The sequence below is a fragment of the Corythoichthys intestinalis genome, chromosome 12, assembly GCF_030265065.1.
Source record: "Corythoichthys intestinalis isolate RoL2023-P3 chromosome 12, ASM3026506v1, whole genome shotgun sequence".
NCBI lineage: Eukaryota > Metazoa > Chordata > Actinopteri > Syngnathiformes > Syngnathidae > Corythoichthys > Corythoichthys intestinalis.
This window is the reverse complement of record NC_080406.1, coordinates 38,045,262-38,071,927: the sequence shown is the minus strand read 5'-3', so window position 1 is coordinate 38,071,927 and position 26,666 is coordinate 38,045,262. Positions and strand designations below refer to the sequence as shown.

The window sequence follows — 26,666 nt, the reverse complement described above, 5'->3', positions numbered from 1 at the left end:
CTTGAACCCTCGACCAAATCACTCTTGAGACACTCCTGCCTGCTTGTATGCAGTAAAACCTTCGTCCTGGTTCCACCTAAATCCTGCGTGAGAATGCAGCGTGTTTTTGAGTTTATCACAGTGAAAGCCAACTCAACGTTCTGCCTGGGTCATGCAGAAATTTCAAACTCCTCATGATCACTTCTGGCTTTTAAATGTCTCCAACGTCCCCTCAGTACACACATTCATTCCAGCGCGGCTTCCTTCCAACTGTTTAACAAGTTAAACGATGATTGACAGATGCCCGTCTGAAGTCTGCTTCTTTGGCCAGATCAAAGCCATCGTTGTGCCGCAGTGACTGAGAGGATCAAAAGGCTGGGAGAGGGAGGGTAGGAGGCTGTGCGCAGACCAGAAAGTGAGGCGTATGTGGATCAAAAAATAGAAAAACTATCGCACGTGCTTGCGATGGGACTATCGCGCACACGCACATCGCGATGGCGATGTTTAAATGATATATCGTTCAGGCTTAGTTATGAATATGCTGTAGTAAACAAAAGCATTTTTAGCCCTGATTTAAAGAATTTATTAAACAGTTTGAGCACACTTCAGACCTTCAGGTAACTTGTTCCAGACGGGAGAAGGAGGATGGGAGGTCCAGATGACCTTAAGGGTCTAGATGCTTCATAGGGATCCAACAAATCAAGCATGTACAGTATTTTGGTCCAAGGACATTAAGTGTTTGTAGACGAGCAGTCGTATTCTATAGTCTATCTTAGGCATGTGCCGGAATGATATTCTGACGGTAAGCAAAAATATCACGGTTTCACGATAACACGGTATTGCAATTACATCTCTAAAGTGTGTTACTTTGAGATATCTGGGTTAGAAAACAAAACAAAAAAACACTTTTTTCCATTGAACAGGATTTTTATTTTTCAAAACATATTAGCAAATTGGAACATAAGTATAATGTTAAGGAAAAAATATATATATTCAACATAAATTTAAAATAAATGCAGTCCTTTAGGTGAGCCTAAACCCACAGCTCAACATTCTTACCATCAGAACAAAAATAATTGAATTATTTTCTATAAACTTATACTTTTATAACACGCTGGAGTTAACTCTCGTAACTGGCGGGAAACGTTCACGACAGTACTAACATTTAATTTTGTATAAAAGCCAAATCATATTGGAGGTATTGCCTCCTCGGCAGCTACCCTCCACAAACATGTTTTACATGTCTGTTGGCCCTCCTCCTCTAAGCTGCAGCCGTCTGTAACTTTTCTGTAGCTGAAGTATTCCCATGCTAGTTATTTTGTTTTCTTCGATGGGGGGAAAAGAGTCTTAGGAGTTTCACATCCTTCAGCCATCGTGTAGTACAGCTGACTTACTGACACAACAACCGGTGGGGGAGAGTTGAGCCTTGCAGCTGCAAGTGAGGAGTTTCTCCATGCATTTCTGGGACATAAAAAGTAGCTAATACCTTAGGGATGGTATGACGGAAATTTTTTGCGGTTTAGAAACCTTGACGTTTTCATACCACAGTATACCTTGAAACCGGTAATCGGCACATGTCTATTCTATCCTTTGACTCACTGGAAGCCAGTGTATCGATTTCATAACTGGTGTAATATGGTCCTGTTTCCTTGTATTTGTAAGGACTCTTGCAGCAGCATTCTGTACTAGCTGCAGCTTCCTGACTTATTTTTTTTAGACCTGTCAATATACCGTTCCAATAGTCCAGTCTACTAAAAATGGATGCATAGTAATGGAATAGTAGCCATTTGAATTAATATCCTCACCAAGAACAAAGCGAGTGACACCTGGAGACCTCCCTCGGAGGTGTCTAAAAATTGGCAGTGTAACTTGGATTCCAACCCAGAATCACAGTTCTGTGAGACATATGTTTTGACTTCTTGTCCAGTGTTCCTCTCTTGAAGCCTAAAAATTCACAAAGCAGCAAATGTGAAATACCAGACTGAATAACAGACATTGGCAGGAAAACTACAAACATCTTTTATTAAACCGTCTGTTTCCAGCTAGGAATAAAAAAAAGCTTCTGCTGAATCTTTCTTCATCCTGAGGGTTGTTGTTTAAACTCTGAAGGGGTCAAAACCCCAGGAGGGAAGTACCGGTAACTTGTTTGAAAACATGTCGACCTCCTTAAGCTCAAACTATCCAAACTTCAATGCAAAAGTCATGTAAAAGTATATTTTTATTCCTAAATGAAGGGACACAAAAGCGAGTTTGTTGCTATTTTTCAGATGCCATCGGTGCAGCCGCCCAAAGCTCCCATCACTCCTCGCTGGATCATTCCTACTGCTGCTGTGAGTGCTCATTATTTTTTCTTTTTCCCCTTATGTGCGCTTCTTGTCTGTCCAAAAGTGTCTGGTAGATCACTTTGACTTGTCGGAATTAGACGCTGACCGCCTTCCCCTTCTAATGCAGCCTCCTGGTATCTTTACTAACGGCCTGCTCGACCTTGAGCCCCCTGCTAAGGTCGCCGCCGCTCCTCTTCCCCCCGTGGACGGGGGAGCCGCTCTCACCTCAGCCCTCCCTCAGTCCGCTCATACATTTCACACCAACTCAGTGAGGTAAAGTGAGGTCTTTGCAGATGTGCACCATGTTTGCCCTGAGCTGCTGCTGTTTAAAGCACGTTTTGAGGCTTTGCTGCCCCCTGTTGACTCAAGTGGAAACTTGTTGAATCCTACTTTTTGTTCTTTGATATGAAAGTTTTGAAATCATTAAAAAGAAATATATATATACTAGTCCTTCTCAAAAAATTAGCATATTGTGATAAAGTTCATTATTTTCTGTAATGTACTCATAAACATTACTTTCATATATTTTAGATTCATTACACATAAATGAAGTAGTTCTAGCCTTTTATTGTTTTAATATTGATGATTTTGGCAAAAAAGTCAAGAAAAAACAAAAACCCGTATCTCAAAAATTAGCATATTTCATCCAACCAATACAAAAAAGTGTTTTTTAATACAAAAAAAGTCAACCTTCAATTAATTATATCAGCTATGCACTCAACACTTGGTTGGGAATCCTTTTGCAGAAATGACTGCTTCAATGCGGCGTGGCATGGAGCCAATCAGCCTGTGGTACTGCTGAGGTGTTATGGAGGCCCAGGATGCTTTGATAGCGGCCTTAAGCTCATCCACATTGTTGGGTCTGGTGTCTCTCAACTTCCTCTTCACAATATCCCACAGATTCTCTATGGGGTTCAGGTAAGGAGAGTTGGCAGGCCAATTGAGCACAGTAATGCCATGGTCAGTAAACCATCTACCAGTGGTTTTGGCACTGTGAGCAGGTGCCAGGTCGTGCTGAAAAATGGAAGTCTTCGTCTCCATAAAGCTTTTCAGCAGATGGAACCATGAAGTGCTCCAAAATCTCCTGATAGCTAGCTGCATTGACCCTGCCCTTGATAAAACACAGTAGACCAGCACGAGCAGCTGACATGGCACCCCAGACCATCACTGACTGTGGGTACTTGACACTGGACTTCAGGCATTTTGGCATGTCCTTCTCCCCAGTCTTCCTCCAAAATGACATGCAAAATTTGCTTTCATCTGAAAAATGTACTTTGGACCACTAAGCAACAGTCCAGTGCTGCTTCTCTGTAGCCCAGGTCAGGTGCTTCTGCCGCTGTTTCAGGTTCAAAAGTGGCTTGACCTGGGGAATACGGCACCTGTAGCCCATTTCCAGCACACGCCCTGTGCACGGTGGCTCTGGATGTTTCTACTCCAGACTCAGTCCACTGTTTCTGCAGGTCCCCCGAGGTCCGGAATCGGCCCTTGTCCACAATCTTTCTCAGGGTACGGTTACCTCTTCTGGTTGTGCAGTGTTTCCTGCCACACTTTTTCCTTCTCACAGACTTCCCACTGAGGTGCCTTGATACAGCACTTTGGGAACAGCCTCTTCGCTCAGAAATTTCTTTCTGTGTCTTAGCCTCTTGCTTCAGGGTGTCAATGACGGCCTTCTGGACAGCAGTTAGGTCGGCAATCTTGCCCATGATTGCGGTTTTAAGTAATGAACCAGGCTGGGAGTTTTTAAAAGCCTCAGGAATCTTTCGCAGGGGTTTTGAGTTAATTCGTTGATTCAGATGATTAGGTTAGTACGTAGCTTCTTAAGAGTACCTTTTCATGATATGCTAATTTTTTGAGGTATGGATTTTTGGTTTTTCTTGACTTTTTTGCCAGAATCATCTATATTAAAACAGTAAAAGGCTTGAACTACTACAGATGTGTGTAATGAATCTAAAATATATGAAAGTCTCAGTCATTACAGAAAATAATGAACTTCATCACAATATGCTAATTTTTTTAGAAGGACCAGTATATATAGGCTAGTGTTTTTCACATGCCAGAAAGGCCTACTTTTTCTATAATTGTAAATTGGCCATAAGATACAAACGTGCAAATAAAGTAAACTATTTTTTAAATTGAAAGTTTATCAATTGTTTCATTCCGTTTTGAAAGAAAAATAAACTCGTGTGATATGCTTTTTAAGAAATCCACATTTTCAGTCAGAAAAACAAATACAAGTCACTCTTTAGATTTTCCATAAAATTATTTTGACATTCCAAATTTTACTACTATTTCAACCCACTCCAATTTTACAAGTTGCCCTACAATATGCAATATTTCAGCCATTTAAGAATTATCAATTAAAAAACAAAGTCACCCTAAAATGTGAAGAACTGCACATTTTCCATGAGAGTGATACCAAAACTAATGGAGATTTTTAATACAGTGGCTTCTAGGTATGTGCCGGTGTGATATTTTGACAGTAGGATAACTAGGGTTGAAAATCGAGAATCGGTTCCGTCCGTTACAGTTCCATGGAATCGTTTGGCAGAATATCAAGCGATTCTCTTAAAAATTCTAACTAGCACAAATTGTCTCTTAATTTACACGTTACGCACGCTCGTCTAATCGAATAAGACTGTGGCCAGATCTGCCAAAATGAAAATGAAGTCTGATTATTATTTTTTAAACAATGTCATCAGATAGACAAAAACATAAAATTCTGTGCAAATGCCTGCATCTTCAAATCATTAAAATAATAATAGCCTATATTTTACCAATCTTGTAATCTCGATGGGTCTTGTCTCCATTCCATGTCAGGTAGTCTAGGCACATTGTTTGCATCCTGATTGGCGTCTGGCTAATACATGTTAGGTCCAACATAAAATTCCAACCTCCTCTTCTTCCTCCAACTCTTCAAAAACTTGGATCTCCTCCCTTGCGCTCGACCTATCGCTTATATCGCTGTTTGAATCATTGTTTGAAGGGCTTTGTATGGCGGCCGTATTCTCGGTGTGACGTATCACTTCCAGGTCCGTCCCCTTTCAGGCTCGAACTTCGGAAACGCGATTATTTTGTCAAATATACAACATATAAATTATTTCTTTCATGCTTTATTTGTTGGACAATGTTTAATTACTTAAATTGTGACTCTATTTGGCATGTTATGAAATTACTTCACATTTCTGCTTTAAGCCAAGCCTTCACGGTACTGCAATTACAGCTCTAAAATGGGTTACTTTGAGATACAGTGGGGAGAACAAGTATTTGATACACTGTATCAAATACTTGTTCTCCCCACTGTATCTGGGTTTAAATATAAAATTAAAATAAATGCAGTCCTTTAGATGAGCCTAAACCCACAGCCACTGCTCAACATTAATACAGTCAGAACAAAAATAATTATTTTCTATAAAAAGCATGTGTGTATGACTTGTATCATGTTTAAATTAGACACACACTCTTTTTCTCAATACAGACAGTTGCCAGAGAGAAAAAAACACGTTTTACCACCGCTAGACACACTAAGCACGCTGGAGTTAACGCTCGTAGCTAGTGGGAAACGTTATTTACAGTGTTTACTAACCTTTAAGTTTGTATAAATGCGAAATCATGTTGGAGGTATTGCCTCATCGGCAGCCACCCTCCGCAAACATGTTTTACATGTCGGTTGGCTCTCCTTCTCGAAGCCGTCTGTAACTTTTTTGTGGCCGAAGTATTCCCATACCAGCGATTTTGTTTTCGTTGATGGTGGAAAAAGTTCAGGAGTTTCACCTCCTCCAGCCATAGTGTAGCACAGCTGACTCACTGACACTGAGCAACAACCGGTGGAGGAGGGTTGAGCCTTACAGCTGCAAGGGAGGGATTTCTTCATGCATTTTTGGGACAGAAAAAAATAGCTAATTCCTTAGGCATGGTAAGATGGAAAATTTGGCGGTTTTAAAACCTTGATGTTTTCATACCGCAGTAAACCTTGAAATTGATATTCGGCACATTTCTATTGGCTGCCATTGATTGCGATAGCAGTCCAATCAATTTGAACTGAAGATTGGCAGGTATCGTTACTGTCCCATTTCCAGTATGGACGTCTGTCTCCATCAATGGCAACAAATAAGTTAAAACATTCTCCACTTTTTCCCCTGTTTTTTTTTCTCCAAAATGTCCACATTTCACAACCGATTTAAACCATTCCAATGTCAAACGCTTTTGTTCTTTCAAAATACCCATGCTAGTATTAGCTAAATCTACCGTAATTTTCGGACTATAAACCGCTACTTTTTTTCCTTCATTTTGAATCCTGCGGCTTATAGTCCAGTGCGGCTTATTTGGTGATCTATTAGGGTTAATAGGTAACACTTTTTCCACAGCGGCATCATAAGACCGTCATAATTGTGACATGACACTATCATGAGCATTACTGAATACTTATGGCAGATCTTATTAAGTGTCATCCAGCAAATTATGTCACTAACTCCATTTATGTCCGGCTCAGATCTTTTACATCCATTTAAAAGTGAGATAATTTGCCGGATAACACTAAATGACATCTGTTATAATCATTCATAAATGCTCATGACAGTGTCATGTCATAATTATGATTGTCTAATGACAGTCTTCAGGCGCCACTGTCAAATGAAATGTTACCAAATACCATAACTACCAATTAATGAAACAAATGGAACAGTAATTGAAGAAATATTTAGCACCGAAAAAGAATTTTGATTTTCATTTACATCTGTAGCGCTGCAATACATGCTAGGAGGCATGTCAGACTACAACAGTGTTGACAACAGGTGGCAGCAGAGGTTGACTGTCTCCCCCAAGGGAGCAGTGATGGCCAAATGAAGCTTCTTGAAGCAATTAAGCGTTGCACCTAATTGGTTCAAAGGTTCGTGGTGGTTCATTTGGTGTTATGACAGTCGTATAATGCAGCTGTCAAATAGTGTTACCGGTTAATATCTTTCGGTGTAAATATCCCATAATACAGTGAGGACAGCTGCGGCTTATAGTCCAGTGTGGCTTATCTATGAACAAATGTCATTTTGATGTCAAATTTGGTAGGTTGCGGCTTATACTCAGGTGCGCCTTATAGTGTGAAAATTACGGTAATTGCTAAATCTGCTTGGTGAGTCCACTTTAAGCTCAGCACATTGCACAAAAGAATCATTCTTAAAAGTTTATCCCTGAAAAACTAAAATTTAAACCTAATATATTTTTTTTAATTTCCAACAGCAATATGGGTCAGCAGGCAGCCTCAGAGGATGGAGCCACACACAGAGGCCTCCTGACCACTGAACTCTAATACCTGCAGATAAGCTGAGTGGGCAAAACAGCATGCAGTTTGAAAGTAACAACACACACTAACATTTTTTGTTGTTGTTAGGACTCGCCACAAAACGTATTCATCGCAGTCACAATTAGGTTTAGTGGAAAACGCAACTCAAGTTCTTTATCTGTAAAGCAACTGGTTCCATCCATTTTTGACACTGACAAGCAAATAGTCTTTTTGTGCGTCATCTTTAATTTCTTTAATGCATTCCACTGGACGTAAGCGCCACGAAAGGTGATGACCGTGTTTAGTTGAAGAGATGATAACAACTGGACTCTTGAAATATGATTCTCTACATTTCCATGAGAAGCCTTTTTTTTTTTTTTTTTTTTTTTAAAGCCCTTTTTTGTCACTGGATTGAACATTTTTCTTTGTCACTGGATTACTTTTGCAACACTGGATCATTTGAAACTGACATGAATGAAGATTGACCTGATGACAGTTTTTTTTTGTTTTTTTTAGCATTGCGGTTTCAATGTTTTTCTCTCATTCGACCCTATAATGTGAGGTTTTATTGTTTGGACTGAATGTGATCTTCTCTTTGATTTCCAATTGGAACTACTTTTTGGAGTCATTGGCATTTATGTGCTCCATTTGATTTTACTTTCTATTTTTAAATGAGGAATGTAACTTGTCAGTCATGTTGAGCTGTGAGGTGCTCAGGTGGGCATGCTGGATTTTCACACTGTAAATTATCCCTATGCTAGATACAAATGAGTATTTAGTAGGAATAAGTTCAAAAAGTTGAGCGCTGTATTAGGGTCAGAGGTTTTCACTAACAACTATTTGGACTTTTCGATCGATCATTTTTCATGAGATGTTTAGTTCAAAATGTTTTTTATGTCTTATTACATTGCATATTTTCTGAGAAATGCTCCGATTATGGATCTGACTTGTTAAATTGAAGTAGCTACGACGTTGCCATCTTGTGGAAACTATCTAAACTATCTGTTTCAATCTCAATTGCTGATTGTTTTACTTCGCAAATATCTTAAATGTAATTTTATACTTGTGAAATGAAGATCTAATTCTATATTTTTGGACTATATTAATGACTTAATGAGTGTACTGTATATCACATTGATTCTTTACTCATTCACTGCCATTGACAGTGATAGACATCCAATCCATTTCATGGCTGGCATTGAGTCAATAGTTTCACTGCCATTGATGGCGATGGACGACCAATCCCTTTTGACTGGGTGCCAACCAGTCAAAAAGGGATTGGACATCGATCGCTCTCAATGGCAGCCAGTGAATTAAATTTATGATTGTTTTTTACTACCCATCATTTTGATGATGTAGCTGATAAGGGAAATTGACTATTGCAGTTATTTATGTGCCCGTTCGGTGTTCACCTATTACATGTCAAAATATGTGGGTAGGTCATGGTTGTGAAGTATTCAGCTGGCTGTAGATACAGTGTGATATATATTTTTTTCATATGACTGTAAAGTATATTTAGCGCTTTCACGGTGGACCATAACAGCATCGATGTCATTAAAAAGATGTAGGAAACAAAATGGAAGTCAACATCTGTTGTGATGCTGGTCTTTATTATTATTATTATTTGATCAACTTGATCAATAATTCCTTTTTCTATTTTTTGAAGTTGGGAAAACAACATTAACACTCATTTAAGCATGATTCACTTTGTAGTAGGCACCCTATAAAATGGACCATTTAAAAAGGTTTTTTTTTTTTTTTTTTTTTTAACTTTTAAGCTTAATATTATTTTGTTTATCATTATATTATTTGTTTTATGTCCTACTTAAATGAATAGGTTTAAATTAAACTACTAGTTACTACTACAAATTAATCAACTTTAAACTACCTCACTTCAAACCATTAAATTTCAAGGTCATTCAATGTACAGGTCATTTGATTATAAACCCTATACTTAAACTGTAGTTTCAAACACTAATTTGAGAACCAAAACCTGATATGAAACCCTTAACCCTACTTTTAAGCATAAATTCAAAACCCTAAATCTAGTTTGAAACCCTATTTCTGAACCTCAGCCCTAATTTTAAACCCTAGTTTGAAACAATACGTAGAACACTAACTCCAGCTTCAAACCCTATTATTGGAATCCTAATTTGAGACCATTAAGGCCTAGTATGAACCCTAATTTGAAGCCCTACCCCTAGTTTGAATCCCTAATTTAAGATATGAACATATTGGTGGGACTGTTGCATTTTCTGCTTCTCTGGTTGCTTGTTTTCATATCATGACTCTTTATTTAGATATGGCAGAAAACACTCAGGTGACTTGAAGTTCCGCTCCGAGACCCCCAATTTGGCCAAATTTCAAAATTGTCCAATATGAATGTGTGATACATCATTGGAAAGCTCAAAATCTCAATTTTCTAGGGGGAAAATTTTTTGGAACAGGGCAAAACCTTAACTGTGGGTGAGAGCATGAGGGAGCATAATTTAAAACACCATGATTTCAACGAGATATTATCGCATACTTACCTTGTATCGACCTAAAAACTCCATGTAGCATGTATCACAGAGTGTCAAGACACAGCTATGAATGGCCACAGCTGGATTTTTGGGGGATTTTATGGGTGAAACATGGTGACATAACAAGGGTCGCAATGCAGAAATCGCAGACATCAAGGATTGGTCGAGATTTTTTCCCCCCCCGTATGTTTACCCTTTTAAATGTTTTTTTTTCTTCTTTCTTTCAATTTTTCTTTGTTTGGATCAATTATTTATCATCTAAAATCTCGGGGGGAAATGCGATGGTAACAAAAAAAAAATAGAATTAAGCGATAGTTATGAGGTAGATATCCGTGACTTAGTTACACAATTTTTTCATTGTGACGTAATTTGTTTAAAATATGCGAGTGAATAATTTTTAAAGTCTTTTTTTTTTTTTTTTTTTTTTTTTTAAACTAAATATTAGACATCAATTAATGATTTTAAGCTAAATCTTTTAATCTTTTCATGCCTGGGTTGAAACAAAAGCGTTTGCATGATGTCTGTAGACGGGAGTCTCAAGGGGAAAACGGACAAATTAAAAATAGTTTGGGGGCTTAATGCGCCATGAATCTGCTATGGCAGCATATAGACATATTGTTCTATCAAACACAACAGTTGTTTTGGCTTAAAATACAGCAGTTTATTTTAAAGAGGTGTGCAAGAGCAGAAACTGCTTTTTCAGCCTTGTCTGTGTTTTGCGCTTTATATTTTCTTCTCTCCAATGACCTTCAACCTTTGGAAAAGAAAGCAAGTACCTGCTTGACCCAAATACCACAACCACCCCAAAGAAAAAAAAACAGGCCACTAAACCTAATTTTTTTTCTATAACTGTTTAGAAATGATGTCTTTGCACTGTAGCTTTCAGCTGGCAATGGCGGATGGCATGGTGATCCCCCAAAGTGGTTAGAGTGGCATCCCAGAAATCCCAGTTCAAATTAATTTAATGTTAATTGAATGAGTTCACATGGCTGGTTTTTAGCATATTTAAACTCCATCAAAGTTACAAAAAAAAAAAAAGTGTCATTATATTCGATTGCCACTAGGTGACAGCAAAGTCCCGTTTATGTACTTTCAATCCAATTGTCCACTTCATTTGACCGTCTGCATATTTAAAATGTGCACATTAAACCAGTCATTCCTTTGTAGGGAATCATATTGCTGCATCAACAAATTTAGTGAAGTTACAATCATTTCAGGTTTAACATCATCCAAATCCTTAAATTCTGTTCACTTCCATTACCGTCTTTCTACCATATCCAGCCTTCAAGATTAGTGTCTCTTCACACCTCACGGGTACCGTTTAAACTGAAAACTGTCACACAAAAGTTGGATTAGCAAGATTAGACTACATCCGTGTTATTTCGATAGTGGGTCTTTTAGCTGGGTGAAGGAACTGAAAAGAGAGGCTGCGATTTGTCAACTGCTGTCACCTCGCTTTCCATTCGGTGGAAAGTGATTGCAACTTGAGTGATTGCTGCATGCAAGTTGGGGCCATTATTAAGCACAGCCACAGCCCACAGTGGCTCAATAAGTCAGACAGGACTGCTCCCCTCAGCAGATGGGTGACACACACTTATACACACGCCTCTTAAATGAATAATTGATTTCCGGACATGGACCTTGTGCCAGGTCGTGATTGCTTAAGTATGCTCAAAGCTTCCGTGGATATTTTATAATGTCCTGATCATAGGTTATTTCATTAGTTTCATTGAAGCAATGTTCAAAGTTGCGCAACATTAAAAAAAAGCATTATGTCCAACTTTGTCTTTTTGTCTTTTTCTCGGGCAGTGTTGTTAATCTTACTTTAAAAAAGTAATTAATTACAGTTACAAATTACTTCTCCCAAAAAGTAATTGCGTTAGTAACTCAGTTACCTGAATGGAAGAGTAATTAATTACTTGGCAAAGTAACTGGTGATAATTTTCATGTTTTTTTTTTTCTCAAAAAAAAAAAAAAAAAAAAAAAACTGGTCACACAATGTTTAAAGGTTTTTTGGGACAATTGGCCCTTGCCCAATTCTTTACCCTAAACTTAACTAGACACAGCGGTATTGCGGATATTCCGATAACTAAATAGTAACCTTTGCTATGTGTGGAAGTCATTTAATGTTGTTAATCAACTGTTAAAGTTGTTAAAATTGCTCCCGTTATTGCATTAGTTCCCTTCTGTCTACTTTCGACATGTGTAAGTTTTAAAACTGTTTCGTCATTTAAAGATAGATTTTAAGTCAAGATTTGGCCGATTTAGGAGCATTTTAGCTAAAAACACTTAGGTTCGCTAGGAAGTTTCTCTACAACAGAGCCTTTCTGAGAGGTCTGCTTTAAGATGGCGGCTGTTTACTAATGCATCTAGTTCTTTATACATGTTGCAAATTCCGCCATTTCTGTCATTTGCGTTTAGTTCTATATTATGTGATATCTACCATAGCATTATGTGGGCGTAGTTTGTAGGCTATCGGCTACAGTTAGGTATTATTGGAGCCTCCTAGCATCGCGTTTGCTACGCCGTCACAACTCCCTTACCTCCTCCCCACTCCTGCTCTGCTCTCTCGTCTTCGTGAGTCAGTCTCCCTCAGACTTTTCTCGCGTTACTAACGCCATTATATTCTAACGCCGTTATTAACAACACTGGTCTTGGGCCTTGAGTTTGACAACTGTAGATTAGACGTTCAAATTGGACAGAATGTTCACTCATTGGCTGCCATTGACGGCGATAGACGTCCAATCCATTACAACTGGGATGGTGGCAGCGATCGTTCAGCTCCTCCCAATAGCGTACCGTGCGTAACACGTCACTTTTGCTCATTAATATTCATGACGTTAGCAACTGTTGCTAGGGGGGGGGGTAAACTTGCGTTCCTCCCTCATGCTAGATGCATGTAAATAGTGTACGAATGAGGTGTTTACTGAGCTAAACCTACCAATTCTGTCCGAAAATGATGTCCCTGGTGCCAAATTCACTGGTAAAGATGTGGAAGAACATGCAGATGTTCAGTTAAAGCAGTGCTTCTCAATTATTTTCTGTCACGCCCCCCCCAAGGAAGACGTAAATGTTTCGCGCCCCCCCAAACTCTCTGCCGCCACTGTAAATAGTATCATTTGTCTATAAAATTACTATTATAAATACGCATCTGCCTAACATTGTGTGTAGATCATTGTGTAGATCAACTTATAATAAAGTATAACTTTATTAACATTGTTTTGTTTGTAACAGAGAAGACTTGACGTGCATCAATTTGCCTGAATTTTTTAAAAAAAAAATCACAGCCAAACTAAAAAATACACTTAAGGTACATTTTTGACCATTTGATACAGAAAAATAAAATGTCATAAAATCAGTAAATAATAACAAATTAAAATTGATTAAAAACATTCACTCATGAGGACAATGTGCCAAAAAATTTGACCGAAAAAACAAATCTGAATTAAAAAAAAAAAAGTGTCCTTGGACAGGACAGTTCTTATTTTTGCTGCTCACAGTATTTACCTCCTTTGCAATGGTGTGGAGTTATTTTTGCAATGAGCATGCTAACAATGCTCACTAGCTTACTGTTATAACACTGACAAAGCAGGACGATTGTTGGCAATATTCGGCACGTTTTCACTGAAAAAATCAAGCGGCTTAACAATGAGATTGGGGTCTAATGTCTTTAAGTGGCGTCTTAATTGATTTGGCTTCTGGCTGTCTGCTATAATTATTTTTGGACACAGTAAACAGTGGTCTTTCATCATCACCCACTGTATTAAAAGTCAAAGCTAAAAGGCAAACGGCACGAAAAAAGCGCATTCACGGCGGCCGAAGTAGAACCGTAGGTGAGGGCGGTCGTCGTGACGATCCCAAGCCGAAAACGGCACTTCTCGGGCGGCGACGTGAGAACCGGACAAGACAGTGGGTCGCTGCGTGAGTGAGTCCGGTCGGAAAACGGCTTTCGAAAACGGCGGTGGCACACTGCTCTTCATATCTGTTGTCTGTGTGTGCTCAGTGCTCTTCCTAAATTCAAAAATACTGCGCGCACTCTGAAAATGAGAGCGCCACTGCCACCTACTGAGTGGATGTGCAAGTACACTTAATTCCAGTACGGCAAAAAAAAAACATGTTCCCCGAGGTCACATGCGCCCCCCCTGGCATCGCTCTGCGCCCCCCCCGAGGGGGGCGCGCCCCACTATTTGAGAAGTACTGAGTTAAAGAGATGGCTTGAGTGTTGAGGGCTGAAAAAGACTAGAAAAAGTGCCGACTTGATCCAGAGGTAGCTGTTTTATCGACACCTTTTTCTTGTGAGCATTGCCATACGCCACTGACAATGAAATTCTCCTGTTTCAACGAGGTATCCGTTACCACCATATGCCCTGTCTTATATTCTCTGGTTGTCTTTCATCTCTGACTGTTCTTGGGGGTAATTTATATTACCATTTTTGTGTAGCGATCGCAAATGCTACTCAGTGACAGCCAACGAACACTTATAATTTTTAATAACAAATCTGAATTCTACTAATTTATTTAATCTTCCCCCTTATTAAAGTTCTTTCTTTACAGCAGAAAAGGTAACAACAGTGGCAATCAGACACCGTTTAAAATTTTTTCTGGTCACTAATTGTCAGACAAGGAGTACGGCAAAACGGCACGCTAAAAAATAAATAAAAATATCAAAATAGCTTACCTCTTTGGGGCAGGCTGTGGCAGGCAATGGATCGGCATTGTCATCTATAGGATCATGACCCCCAACAAAATGTTTACTGCATATGAAAATGAATTAAACTGGTCTTTTGGACCTCCACATAAGTTGATCCATTGTTCACATTTTATCCTCTGAATTTTTGGCTTCGGAAAAAGTATGAATAAAACATCCTTCATACTGTATGTTGTAATGTCTAGAGTCGTTTTGTACAACTTCCATAACAGCAGTGTTTACTCGGCATGTTCCTTTTTTGAAAGACTACCAGCAGAAAACAAGCAGTACTACAAAAGCATGAGTTGTATGTGAGCGTGCTTCTATGTTGACCCCCTTCCGGTTTACGATGGTGACGTCAAGCAGCCTTGCGGTCTAAAAATAGCATTCGTGCGGTACGCTAATTCAAATGGATTGGACGCCTATTACTGTCACTAGCACTGAATGACTTAAAATGTCTATAACTAACCAAATAAAAACAAAACTTCATGCCCAGAGCTCTTCCTAATATTTCCATCACCTTATTAATCTGCATCATGAGAGGAAGAGATGAGTTTACATAAAGGCGACAAATGAATTCATCAATGTGCCCTGGGTCAACCATGCTGCTTTTCCTCACCGGCATTAATGAGTTGATCATTCATCAAGCCGAGAGCAAGGCACACGCTCATCAAACATTGTGTCCGGTCCTCGCAACTGTCTCCTTGCCCTCTTTTACGTATGTTGACGTTCTGTCACACACATTTTTTATAGTCTCATGTAGAAAAATAAATGGGAGATGTGAAGTTCAGCCTGGGCTGGGAATAACAATAGTCCTTTTTTACTATATAGTATGTGTAGGGAGATATCAAGTGCTTTTGTGCCCTCCAAAAAAGACCCCAAGCTCAGTTTTAATTTTGAATTAGTGTTGTTAACTTAAGCCTACGCAACTAGGGTTTTCTGTTTAGCTAACCGCTTATATTTGTTTATTCCAGTAAGTGAGCATTGTTTTGAGTCATTTTTATGTTGGTAAATGTTGCAAATGCCATTGAAGTGAATTAGTCAAGCCACACCGAAATATGCTTGTTTTATTTATAGTATTATTATTTTTGATAAGAATGCTATCCTTTTGTGACAAGAAACTGTAGACTAGTTGAATTTTCTTTTATCCCAGACAGGAATAAAAGATAAATTCAAGTAATCTATAAGTGTAGACAAAATGAACTCAATACAACAATAGATCTTTGCATGCAACAACATTTAAAATATTTCAAAATGTCTGACAACGGCTACAGTGTATTACTGGGGGGGTCAACCTGTTAGTGCTCAGACCATACGCCGTACTCTACATCAAAATGGTGTACATGGCTGTCATCCCAGGAGGAAGCCTCTTCTGAAGACGGCAAACAGTTTGCTGAAGACATGTCAACAAAGCACATGGATTACTGGAACCATGTCCGATGGTTTGATGAGATGAAGATTAATTTGTTTGGTTCCAATGGTCTCAAGGTTGTGCGGCGGCGACCAGGTGAGGAAACCCCCCACCCCCCCACCTCATCAATCTCTGCAGCAATGCTGTCAGCACTCCTGTAACGAGTCACATGACATTTGGGTGGGAAAATGACAAGCAGTACTCAATTTGGACATTTAGGGATGTACGTAGTTCCTATGCGGTGTACTCACTTTTTTTGCCAGGGGTTTAGATCAGCGGTCTCAAACCGACTCCACAAAGGGCCGCAGTGGGTCCTGGTTTTTGTTCCAACAGATCCAGCACAAACAGTTCAACCAATGAGGTTTCTACTAACATAAGCAGCACCTGATTGCAATCAACTGATTACACTTGTAAGAAACCAGATTGGTGAAAAGGTATTTGTCTCGTTTGGTTGGAATGAAATCCAGTACCCCCTGCGGCCCTTTGAGGACCGGTTTGAGACCTCTGGTTTAGATATTAATGGCTATATTTAGTTATTTTGAGGGGAAAATAAATTAACTCTATTATATAAGCTTCACACAGACATTGTGTCAAAGTGTCATTTTGTCAGTGTTGTCCCATGAAAAGATGTACTTAAATATCTGCAGAAATGCGAGGGGTGTACTCACTTTTGTGATACACTGTATATGTCTACTTTTGGGAAATGTTGGCTATTCTTTACCTTTTTTCCACCACTGTTAAATTACATCCTTTCTACTGGAATGTACTTGATGTAAACCTCGTCTTGCGCTTTAACTCATTGGCTGCCATTTATGATGCTAGACGTCCAATCCATTTTGACTGGGAGAGTGGCGGCAGTCATTCGCTGCAAGCCTCTCCCAGTCAAAATGTTGTATTTTTAATGTTTGTTCCATTTGGTATCAAGCCTGATATGCATATTAATTCCAAAGTCAGTGCCAATATACCGCATCAGCATAGTGGCTTAGTTGATCTACTCATCACTTATGCTAGCAGAGGACACAAGTTCGCTAGCCTTCCCCAATGTATCAAATCAATAAGATATTAATTAATTATTAATTAATTAGTTATTAAAAAGATTATAGATGTCTGTGTTTATAAAACTACAAATCCTGGCTGGTATTACCGTTAAAAATGTACATTTATCCACTAATATATAAAGTATAGGCCAATACAGTGATCCCTCCATTACAGATTTTTTTTCAATTAAAAAATAAACAAATACAGATGAGCCATCCCGAACCGATCACGTTGTCTCACTCTCCCTCCTGCTGCTCTTTGTTGGTCAGGCAGTGCACTGGAGTTGCTTATGAGAGGTAACGATGATTGACAGACGTTTAATATTTGATCTTGCCACAGATGTTTGGAAGCCGAAGCTTCAAAGCGCCGCATGCGTCAATTATTGTTTAACTTGTTAAACAGTTGCCGTGGCAACTCATTGTGTGAGTGAGCAGCTTGAGCGGATTTTAGTGGACTCATATATTGAAGCATTTAATAAAGACAAACATTTTTCTACTTTATTGTTATTTAAAATTCAGTGGAAAGGTAACATTTTTAAAACAACATAATTATTACATTTGAAACATTTCTTGAAAACCATTTATTAATATATACAGTGCCTTGCAAAAGTATTCGGCCCCCTTGAATCTTGCAACCTTTCGCCACATTTCAGGCTTCAAACATAAAGATATTAAATTTAATTTTTTTGTCAAGAATCAACAACAAGTGGGACACAATCGTGAAGTGGAACAACATTTATTGGATAATTTAAACTTTTTTAACAAATAAAAAACTGAAAAGTGGGGCGTGCAATATTATTCGGCCCCTTTACTTTCAGTGCAGCAAACTCACTGCAGAAGTTCAGTGAGGATCTCTGAATGATCCAATGTTGTCCTAAATGACCAATGATGATAAATAGAATCCACGTGTGTGTAATCAAGTCTCCGTATAAATGCACCTGCTCTGTGATAGTCTCAGGGTTCTGTTTAAAGTGCAGAGAGCATTATGAAAACCAAGGAACACACCAGGCAGGTCCGAGATACTGTTGTGGAGAAGTTTAAAGCCGGATTTGGATACAAAAAGATTTCCCAAGCTTTAAACATCTCAAGGAGCACTGTGCAAGCCATCATATTGAAATGGAAGGAGCATCAGACCACTGCAAATCTACCAAGACCCGGCCGTCCTTCCAAACTTTCTTCTCAAACAAGGAGAAAACTGATCAGAGATGCAGCCAAGAGGCCCATGATCACTCTGGATGAACTGCAGAGATCTACAGCTGAGGTGGGAGAGTCTGTCCATAGGACAACAATCACTGCACAAATCTGGCCTTTATGGAAGAGTGGCAAGAAGAAAGCCATTTCTCAAAGATATCCATAAAAAGTCTCGTTTAAAGTTTGCCACAAGCCACCTGGGAGACACACCAAACATGTGGAAGAAGGTTCTCTGGTCAGATGAAACCAAAATTGAACTTTTTGGCCACAATGCAAAACGATATGTTTGGCGTAAGAGCAACACAGCTCATCACCCTGAACACACCATCCCCACTGTCAAATATGGTGGTGGCAGCATCATGGTTTGGGCCTGCTTTTCTTCAGCAGGGACAGGGAAGATGGTTAAAATTGACGGGAAGATGGATGCAGCCAAATACAGGAACATTCTGGAAGAAAACCTGTTGGTATCTGCACAAGACCTGAGACTGGGACGGAGATTTATCTTCCAACAGGACAATGATCCAAAACATAAAGCCAAATCTACAATGGAATGGTTCAAAAATAAACGTATCCAGGTGTTAGAATGGCCAAGTCAAAGTCCAGACCTGAATCCAATCGAGAATCTGTGGAAAGAGCTGAAGACTGCTGTTCACAAACACTCTCCATCCAACCTCACTGAGCTCGAGCTGTTTTGCAAGGAAGAATGGGCAAGAATGTCAGTCTCTCGATGTGCAAAACTGATAGAAACATACCCCAAGCGACTTGCAGCTGTAATTGGAGCAAAAGGTGGCGCTACAAAGTATTAACGCAAGGGGGCCGAATAATATTGCACGCCCCACTTTTCAGTTTTTTATTTGTTAAAAAAGTTTATATTATCCAATAAATTTTGTTCCACTTCACGATTGTGTCCCACTTGTTGTTGATTCTTGAAAAAAAATTAAAATTTTATATCTTTATGTTTGAAGCCTGAAATGTGGCGAAAGGTTGCAAGGTTCAAGGAGGCCGAATACTTTTGCAAGGCACTGTATACTTAAAAAAAAATTATACTGTGGGCAAAAAAGTGAAGAAACATTTCTTATATGTGTCTCTTTCTAATGCAAAATCTAAAAAATATATTGAACACACAAATAATTTTTTTTTGGGGGGGGGGGGGGGGGTCCTATCTCGGTATTTCACTTATCTCGTCGGGTTCCGGTCCCTACTAACCGTGAAAAACGAGGGATCACTGAGGAAAATATGACTGAGCACATTCATTATATCTTACCAGAATAATAACTCTACAAGGCTAAAAAAATAAATAAATTGAATTTGCCTCTTCTTCTACTTCTTAGTCAGTATTTGTGATTAGCGGCCATCTTTGGAATGGCGACTGGCGGTTGAACACGAAATCTCGAAGAGTATTGGCGCACTATTTCGTAATTCTAGCCGATACCGGCGCATGCATTTTGCCATCGTCCATGATATCGGTGCAGCACACTATTTCAAACTTAGCATACAAGCAAGGGTATGTAGACTTTTTATATCCACTGTTCATTCTACTTCACAACTATCAGAGGCTTAGGACCCCAATAAAAAAGATTTAAAAAAAAAAAAAAAAAATCTTCTTTCCTGTTGCCGTGAAGCAGCTCGTATCAGGGCGATTCAGAAGCGTGGAGGTAAACTCTGTCATCGTCATCACATTCAAAGCTTTTGTGCTGTCTGGCTAGCTGTTGTCAGAGATAACACTCTCTGACAGGTGGCTTTGAAAAGGAGCTTGAGACATCTCAACTGTAAAAATGGCTTTATATCCCCGACGTGTGTGTGTGTTAGAGTATGCATTCATAATCAAAGCTTTGGGATGATACAATTGTGAGTGAGAGGTAATTGATCCCTAAAGGGCTGCGTTTTAACACTATGTGTGTACGTGGACATGCTCGAGTACGTGCCAGGTGAGATGGGGATGTGCCAGGTTCGAAAAAAAGCCTCATTATTCAGAGGAGAACTCGCACACGCCGACTGCAATTGTTAATTGGCAATTTGCATTGTGTCCATCTTTAGCAGCAGCTCCTAATTTACCTGTCAGTTATTTGTACAGTGTAATCATGCTAACAGAAGCTGCAGTGGCAAATTTAACCCGTTCTAGGGCACTCATTTTGTTCATTGACGGACGGTCGTAGATGTCTGATCTGTTTTGACAGGGGGAGGCTCTAGTACAATGGTCGGGAACCTATGGCTCTTTTGAAGGCTGCATCTGGCTTGCAGACAAATTTTTAATTATTTAAAAAAAAAAAGCAAAAGCTTTATTATACTCCTTTGCGCATTGCGCGAAACAGCGATGGTCACCGGCGACCAGATAGCCGGTTCGCAGTAATTTTAGCGGGAAAGTGGCAAACATAAATGTCGTTGTATATCTATCTATCAATCGCATAGGTAACGCAGATAAGGCAGAGACACTGTTCAAGTGGTGGTGCCGTATTTTGTGGCTGATGTGCGCATGTGCGTGAAGTACACTTCCCTGATTTTTAGTTTCGTTTTCTGCGTTGTCAGCTAATTATAGAAACCGTTTTGAGAAGATGGAAAAAAGAAAAACAGTCGAGGAGTATCGTACTTTTCAGCAGGAATGGACAGAGGAATTTGCCTTTGTGGAGAGAGCAGGTTCTGCGGCGTGTCTAATATGCAATGATAAAATCGCATCTATGAAAAGGTCAAATATAAAGCGGCACTTCGACACCCGCGATACTGCATTTGCATCGAAATATCCTGCGGGGGACAGCAGGAAGAAAGCATGTCAAGAGCTACTATCAAAAGTGCAAGGTAGTCAGCAGCAACTCCGTGTTTGAACCCAACAAGGTGACTGGAATTCGACTTGCTTTGCTGGCGCTTTAACAATTGTGAGAAACGGGAAGCCATTCACGGATGGGGAGTATGCCAAAGCATTCATGCTTGATGTTGCCAATGAACATTTTGACAACTTTTCGGATAAAGACAAACGTATAAAAGACATGCCTCTGTCGGCAAGAACTGTTCACGATCGTACCATCATGATGTCAAATCAAATTGAAGCAAGGCAAGTGAAGGACATAAATGCGGCAGCGTTTTTTTCTCTCCTTTGGATGAGTCAACAGATGTAAGCAATTCATCCCAGTTTAGCGTGATTGCAAGGTTTTGACTATGAACAACAAGAGGGGAGGATTTATTCAAGTCCTTCACTAAGTGCGCTAAATAAAAAAAATCTACCAATAGATAAACTTGTTTCGGTGTGCACTGATGGTGGTCCATGCATAGTGGGCCAAACAGAGGATACATGGCGGTTTTCCGTGAACATGAAAAGAGACGCTAAGTTTCTCAACGCCTGCATGAAGCTTAACCACACCAAGTATCAACCAGACTACAAAGCCGTCAGCAAAACCACGCAGCACCAGACGTCGCATTAATGGTAAGAAATACTCATCATTGATTAGCAACAGCATAACAATGTTATTACAAAGAATTCTGAGACCTGTTGTATTTTAAAAGTGTTGACATTACATAAAGTGCACACATTACTTGTATTTTTAGTTTTAAACATATTGAATGGCTATCACGAAATTACATTTAACAATATCTGGTGTTCATGGCTCTCTCATCCAAAAAGGTTCCCGACCCCTTCTCTAGCACCATCAATGGCACTGAAAGAGGAACATTCATAGCCAGTCCTCCCAGTTTAAATGAACGTCGACTTTTGTAAGTGGCAAACATATTTAAATAAATAAAAAACAGGCCTCCTTAAAACTAGATAAATTTGCTTGTTCTTAGTGTAAATCTACTTCGATAAATTTGCTCATTCTTAGTGTAAATCTACTTAAGGGAAATTATCTACCAGTGCTTTAAGTCAATTTTAGTAAATTATATTTCTTAAGAAAAATAGCTTGACTTCAAAAAAAATTAAAATAGCTTAAACTGAAAATAGGATTGACACTTATTTTAGGCTATACATTACGGTAGTATGTATATATATAATAACACTTTTAAAGCTTTTTTTTTTTTTTTTTTTTTTAAACAATTTAACGGACATGTTGCTGAGAACTAGGAAATAAAGTTTAAAAAAAAAAAACAGACAAACCTGAAATTATTATTACCTGAAACAACAAACCATGTACAAAGTAAAAGCATTCACTATAAGCAGGGGTGAAAGTGAGCGGGAACGGTCAGGAACGCAGATAAGATAAGAAAAGATTTAGGGCAGGAACGCTGTTCCGGTATACGGTGCTTTGAGTCTGAAAATATGACAGCAACTGTCAAAACGCTATGTAAAAAGAAAAATACAAAGCTGCCACACATGCATTTCATCTCCAAGAAGAAAACAATCTACCAACATCAAATTTACATACACAAATGTTAACAACAAGCATAATAAAGTGCTGTGTAGGGTAATCAGTTTCCACCGATATTTATTATTTATTTTATTCAACGGACGGCATGGAGGTTTCCCCAGCTGCTGCAGTTATCTGAGTGACGAATCCACACAGCAAAGCAAAATGCCTGGACTCATTTATCTGTTCAATTGGCTGACATACTGACATGTGATCACCAGAGATAGTTAGCTCTGATTGGTTCAGATGTGCAATTTTTCTGAAAAAGCAAAATAAATAAATAAATAGGGCAATACAACAGAAAATGGATCAAATCTTTAAGAGCAAGGAAAAAGCTAAGGTGGCTTATTTACATAGGTTGCGCTAGACTTTTTCGTTGTCTGTCATTTTGACTGACAGTGTCATAAAAATCCGGTCATAATCTATTTTTACCCGTCACTTACATTTTTAAAATGATAATAATGACATATTCAATAGTATTTAGTTTTCATTTTTTAAAATTAATATTCTGTCCGGACAAGCTTAACAAGAGGCAAACAGACAGCGGAGTGCACCAATCAGCGACGGGCAGACGTGCCGTTAGCAAAGCGACGAGGGCAGGACGAGGGACTTGCGCGCGGAAGTAAACATACGAGGAGAACGGAGTTTATTCAACATGGCTAGCGCGAGACAGACTGTTGTCAATGATTCGTGTCGATGTGTTTTAGCTCATTTAAAACTGAATTTACCGCGGATTGAAACATTCTCGGCTCTCCCGTTCGCCATCCGTGTTGTTCTAGAGACGACTTTCGGCGCGCGAGAGTAACGTTGCTCGTGAAGAACACGTCACGCAAATAAACAAATCTGATTTGTCGATCGATTTTGTACCTACTCTAGAGGCTGTGTCCCAGACTTCTCTCAGTGTTTGAAAAATACAGGGAGAACAGTCTGGCCGTGCTAGGCAAACACTCAGTTGCCTTGACATTTTTCCGAGTAAGGCCAACGACGTAATGCATCAAGAGAGACAATAGCTAATTAATATGCTCACTCGCCGCCACCCTGTGGTCTGGGGTGTGAATTGCAACCTGTCAAAATGACGGATGGACTTCAGTTTTTTCCGTCACCGTTTTAAAAAACCGGTCAACGACGGAAAATATTCGGTTAACGCGACCCCTGCTTATTTATCATATTTTGTTTTATTTGCTCTGATGGGGAGCTTCAGAACATCTTAGCTGTCAATGTGCACGTTGAAATTATATTTGTTAATTTGTGTTAGGCTACCTATTCATTTCCTGATGATTTAAAAAAAGTAAATGTTTGTGCGATCTTCAAAGTATATTCCATTTCACTCTGCTAATATAAGTCATTTGTACTTATTTTTTCTGAATGTATGCTTATATCTTTATTATTAAAAACACAACAAAAAGTAAATGTTTACATTTTCTTCAATTTCAATATACATCTTATGTTCTTAAGTAATTAAAATTGAGATTTGGCATGTAGTATGTGAAGAAATGAAGGAAAATAGAAATTAGGAGATGGAGGTTGGGGTTATAGCTGTTTTTGTTAAGTTTTATTTTGCAAATCATTGAAAAAAATACAATTTTGAATGAAAATCACTGCTTGTATGTGTTATAGAAATAACTGACCAAAACAGTTTTCTTTGCATTTCAGTAGTTTTTAAACCCCCCAATAAATACATAAATAAAATTTCTGGCTCTGTGGTGCCCTTCACTTCGGGGAGTTCCGGCAAGAAATTCTAACCACTTTCACCCCTGACTATAAGCGACATATTTAATCTTTAGAAATGCGTACTCACTCTAACCAATCAAACAACTCTGTTAAATCGTATAAGAAACATAGCTCAAACACCTATGTAACAAATTAAAGCAAATATTCTTAAATACGTCTGTGCCACAGACTGAAGTAGTCCAAGCTAAAGTAGGGTAGCCTCACAAAATTGTTTTTTTTTCCCCCCTCCCCAAATTTTTATTTTTTTGGGATTCGGAGAAGAAAATAAAAACACCTAAGCAGATAATAGGTTCTTGAAGTTAAAGTAAAGAGACACAGACACCTCAGTTAAAGCAATTGAACACCTTGGGCAACCATTGGACTGCATTATCATCTCGACAAAGCGTCTTTTCAATCAATGAATGCCATTCAGCTAGGGTTTACTTACTTTACAGTAAGAGTATGTAGTGTTATGCTCATGAATGGCCTCCTGGAGGACCTCTGTCTAGATTCCTGATAGTAGGGTAGCCACACATTTAAAGTAAAATGAAGTGCATTGAAATGTTTTCAGATCAAATGTGGCAACTGGCAAATTACTAATGACAATGACACACTTGCTGCAATTGAAAAAGAGCCGGGACCAGGAACCAGGGCAGTAAGATCACAAAAAGTTTAGCATCGTGAAGCTAGCATGACCTGCAGAAGCCAGATGGCACATTTGGAAGCGGTCTCATATGCGACTTTGCTGCTATTTACTCATCTGGTTCCAAACGTCTCAAAGTACTCTTAATACAGTGCAAAGTGTTTGTCACGCTTGGAATTTCAATTCCTCTCAACAGGGAATGCTCAGCTGATAACATGACATTTATCTTTAATTAAGTCTCTTTCTCTAAACACATTAAAATCACAATGCAGCTCAACACATTTTTCACAAGACAATTAAGACACGAAATCCTTCGTTTTTGTTGAAATGAATGCGTTCGCCAGCCGTGTACATTCAATTGTTTTTATTCTCTTATCTGTGCTTTTTCATCCCGTCCCAATTGCCACAAACACATCTTTTGCGACAAACGTCGTTACCATAACAACCGTTATTGTGACAGGCAAGTACTTTTTGTGTGGATAGTCAATTCCCTAGAAAGGCAAAAACGCACACACACGGCCATTGACGGACGCACACACCTTCCTTGCAAATACCGCATGCATATAGAGTAAAATTTTCAATGACAGTGTAGGTCAACTGAATACTGCATTCCAATTCAAACGTAAAATAGAGCTAAGTTACTCATTTCCATGCCTTTTTATCTCTCACACACATTGAATGATAGCAGTAGATCACAAAGTGTGTCAAGAGAAGGGTCTCCGAATCCGCCGCGGAGACCATCTGCTCCGAAGACAGCTAATTAGGAAAATATATCGTGTTTATGTCTGCGTCTTAAGTTTTATCCGGAAGGAAAATAACACATAATTATGACTTTCCAAGTGAAATCGCTCCCTACAAGACATAACTTTGTGCAAGTGAACTTTGAAAGTAGCACTATATTGTGAGCCACAGTGTATGTTGTGTACAGTATATGTCAGTTAAAAATGGATAAAATGATCAGATGAAGTGAAAACAGATTTTAGGTCTTTTGTTGTGAAGTCCAGCCGATGAGTTAAACAGTGATGTCAATGGCACTGGAAAATGAGCACGAAATGCGTAATTTTAACTCCCTGGCTGCCATTGATGCCCATCCATTTGGCACTTGCACCGAAACGAGCAATAAATGTTGATTTTTAACACTTTGACGCAGTAACCAAATGCTTGGAAAGTGAAATGTATGATCTTAAAGCAACACTAGTTAACTTTTCAACCTTTATAAAATATTTTCATGACATTTGTGTGATATGCCGACTGACAACTAGTTGAATGACACCTCTTTTATATCTTGAGGGGGTCTGTATTGCTTTCACCAGCACTAATTAACTTTAAGGAGGGTGGCAGGAACCCTGCCACACAAAAATACCGTATTGGCCCGAATATAAGACTGCGCTCTTTTTCAAGACTCAAGTTTGAAAAAAGACTTTTCGAACACCAAATTAATTTTTATACAGAAAATAATTACAGTACATCCGAAACAAATTATTATAACAATATATTTGAGAGAAAAAGCATGTTATTTTGCCTCATTCAAATCTTAATATCTGAACATTTAAATATGT

The 26,666-nt window shown here is 38.9% G+C and overlaps 1 protein-coding gene across 1 annotated transcript in view; it reads left to right on the top strand.

The window, feature by feature from the left end:
* epb41l5 (erythrocyte membrane protein band 4.1 like 5) overlaps nt 1-9,162 on the top strand; it is a 69,830-nt gene extending 60,668 nt beyond the window's left edge. Inside the window, exons 24-26 of the mRNA XM_057852049.1 lie at nt 2,247-2,309; nt 2,431-2,576; nt 7,533-9,162. Coding sequence (XP_057708032.1) covers nt 2,247-2,309; nt 2,431-2,576; nt 7,533-7,602 — 279 coding nt within the window. The 3' untranslated portion in view covers nt 7,603-9,162. The remainder of the gene's footprint in view (nt 1-2,246; nt 2,310-2,430; nt 2,577-7,532) is intronic.
* Nucleotides 9,163-26,666: the final 17,504 nt, after the last annotated feature.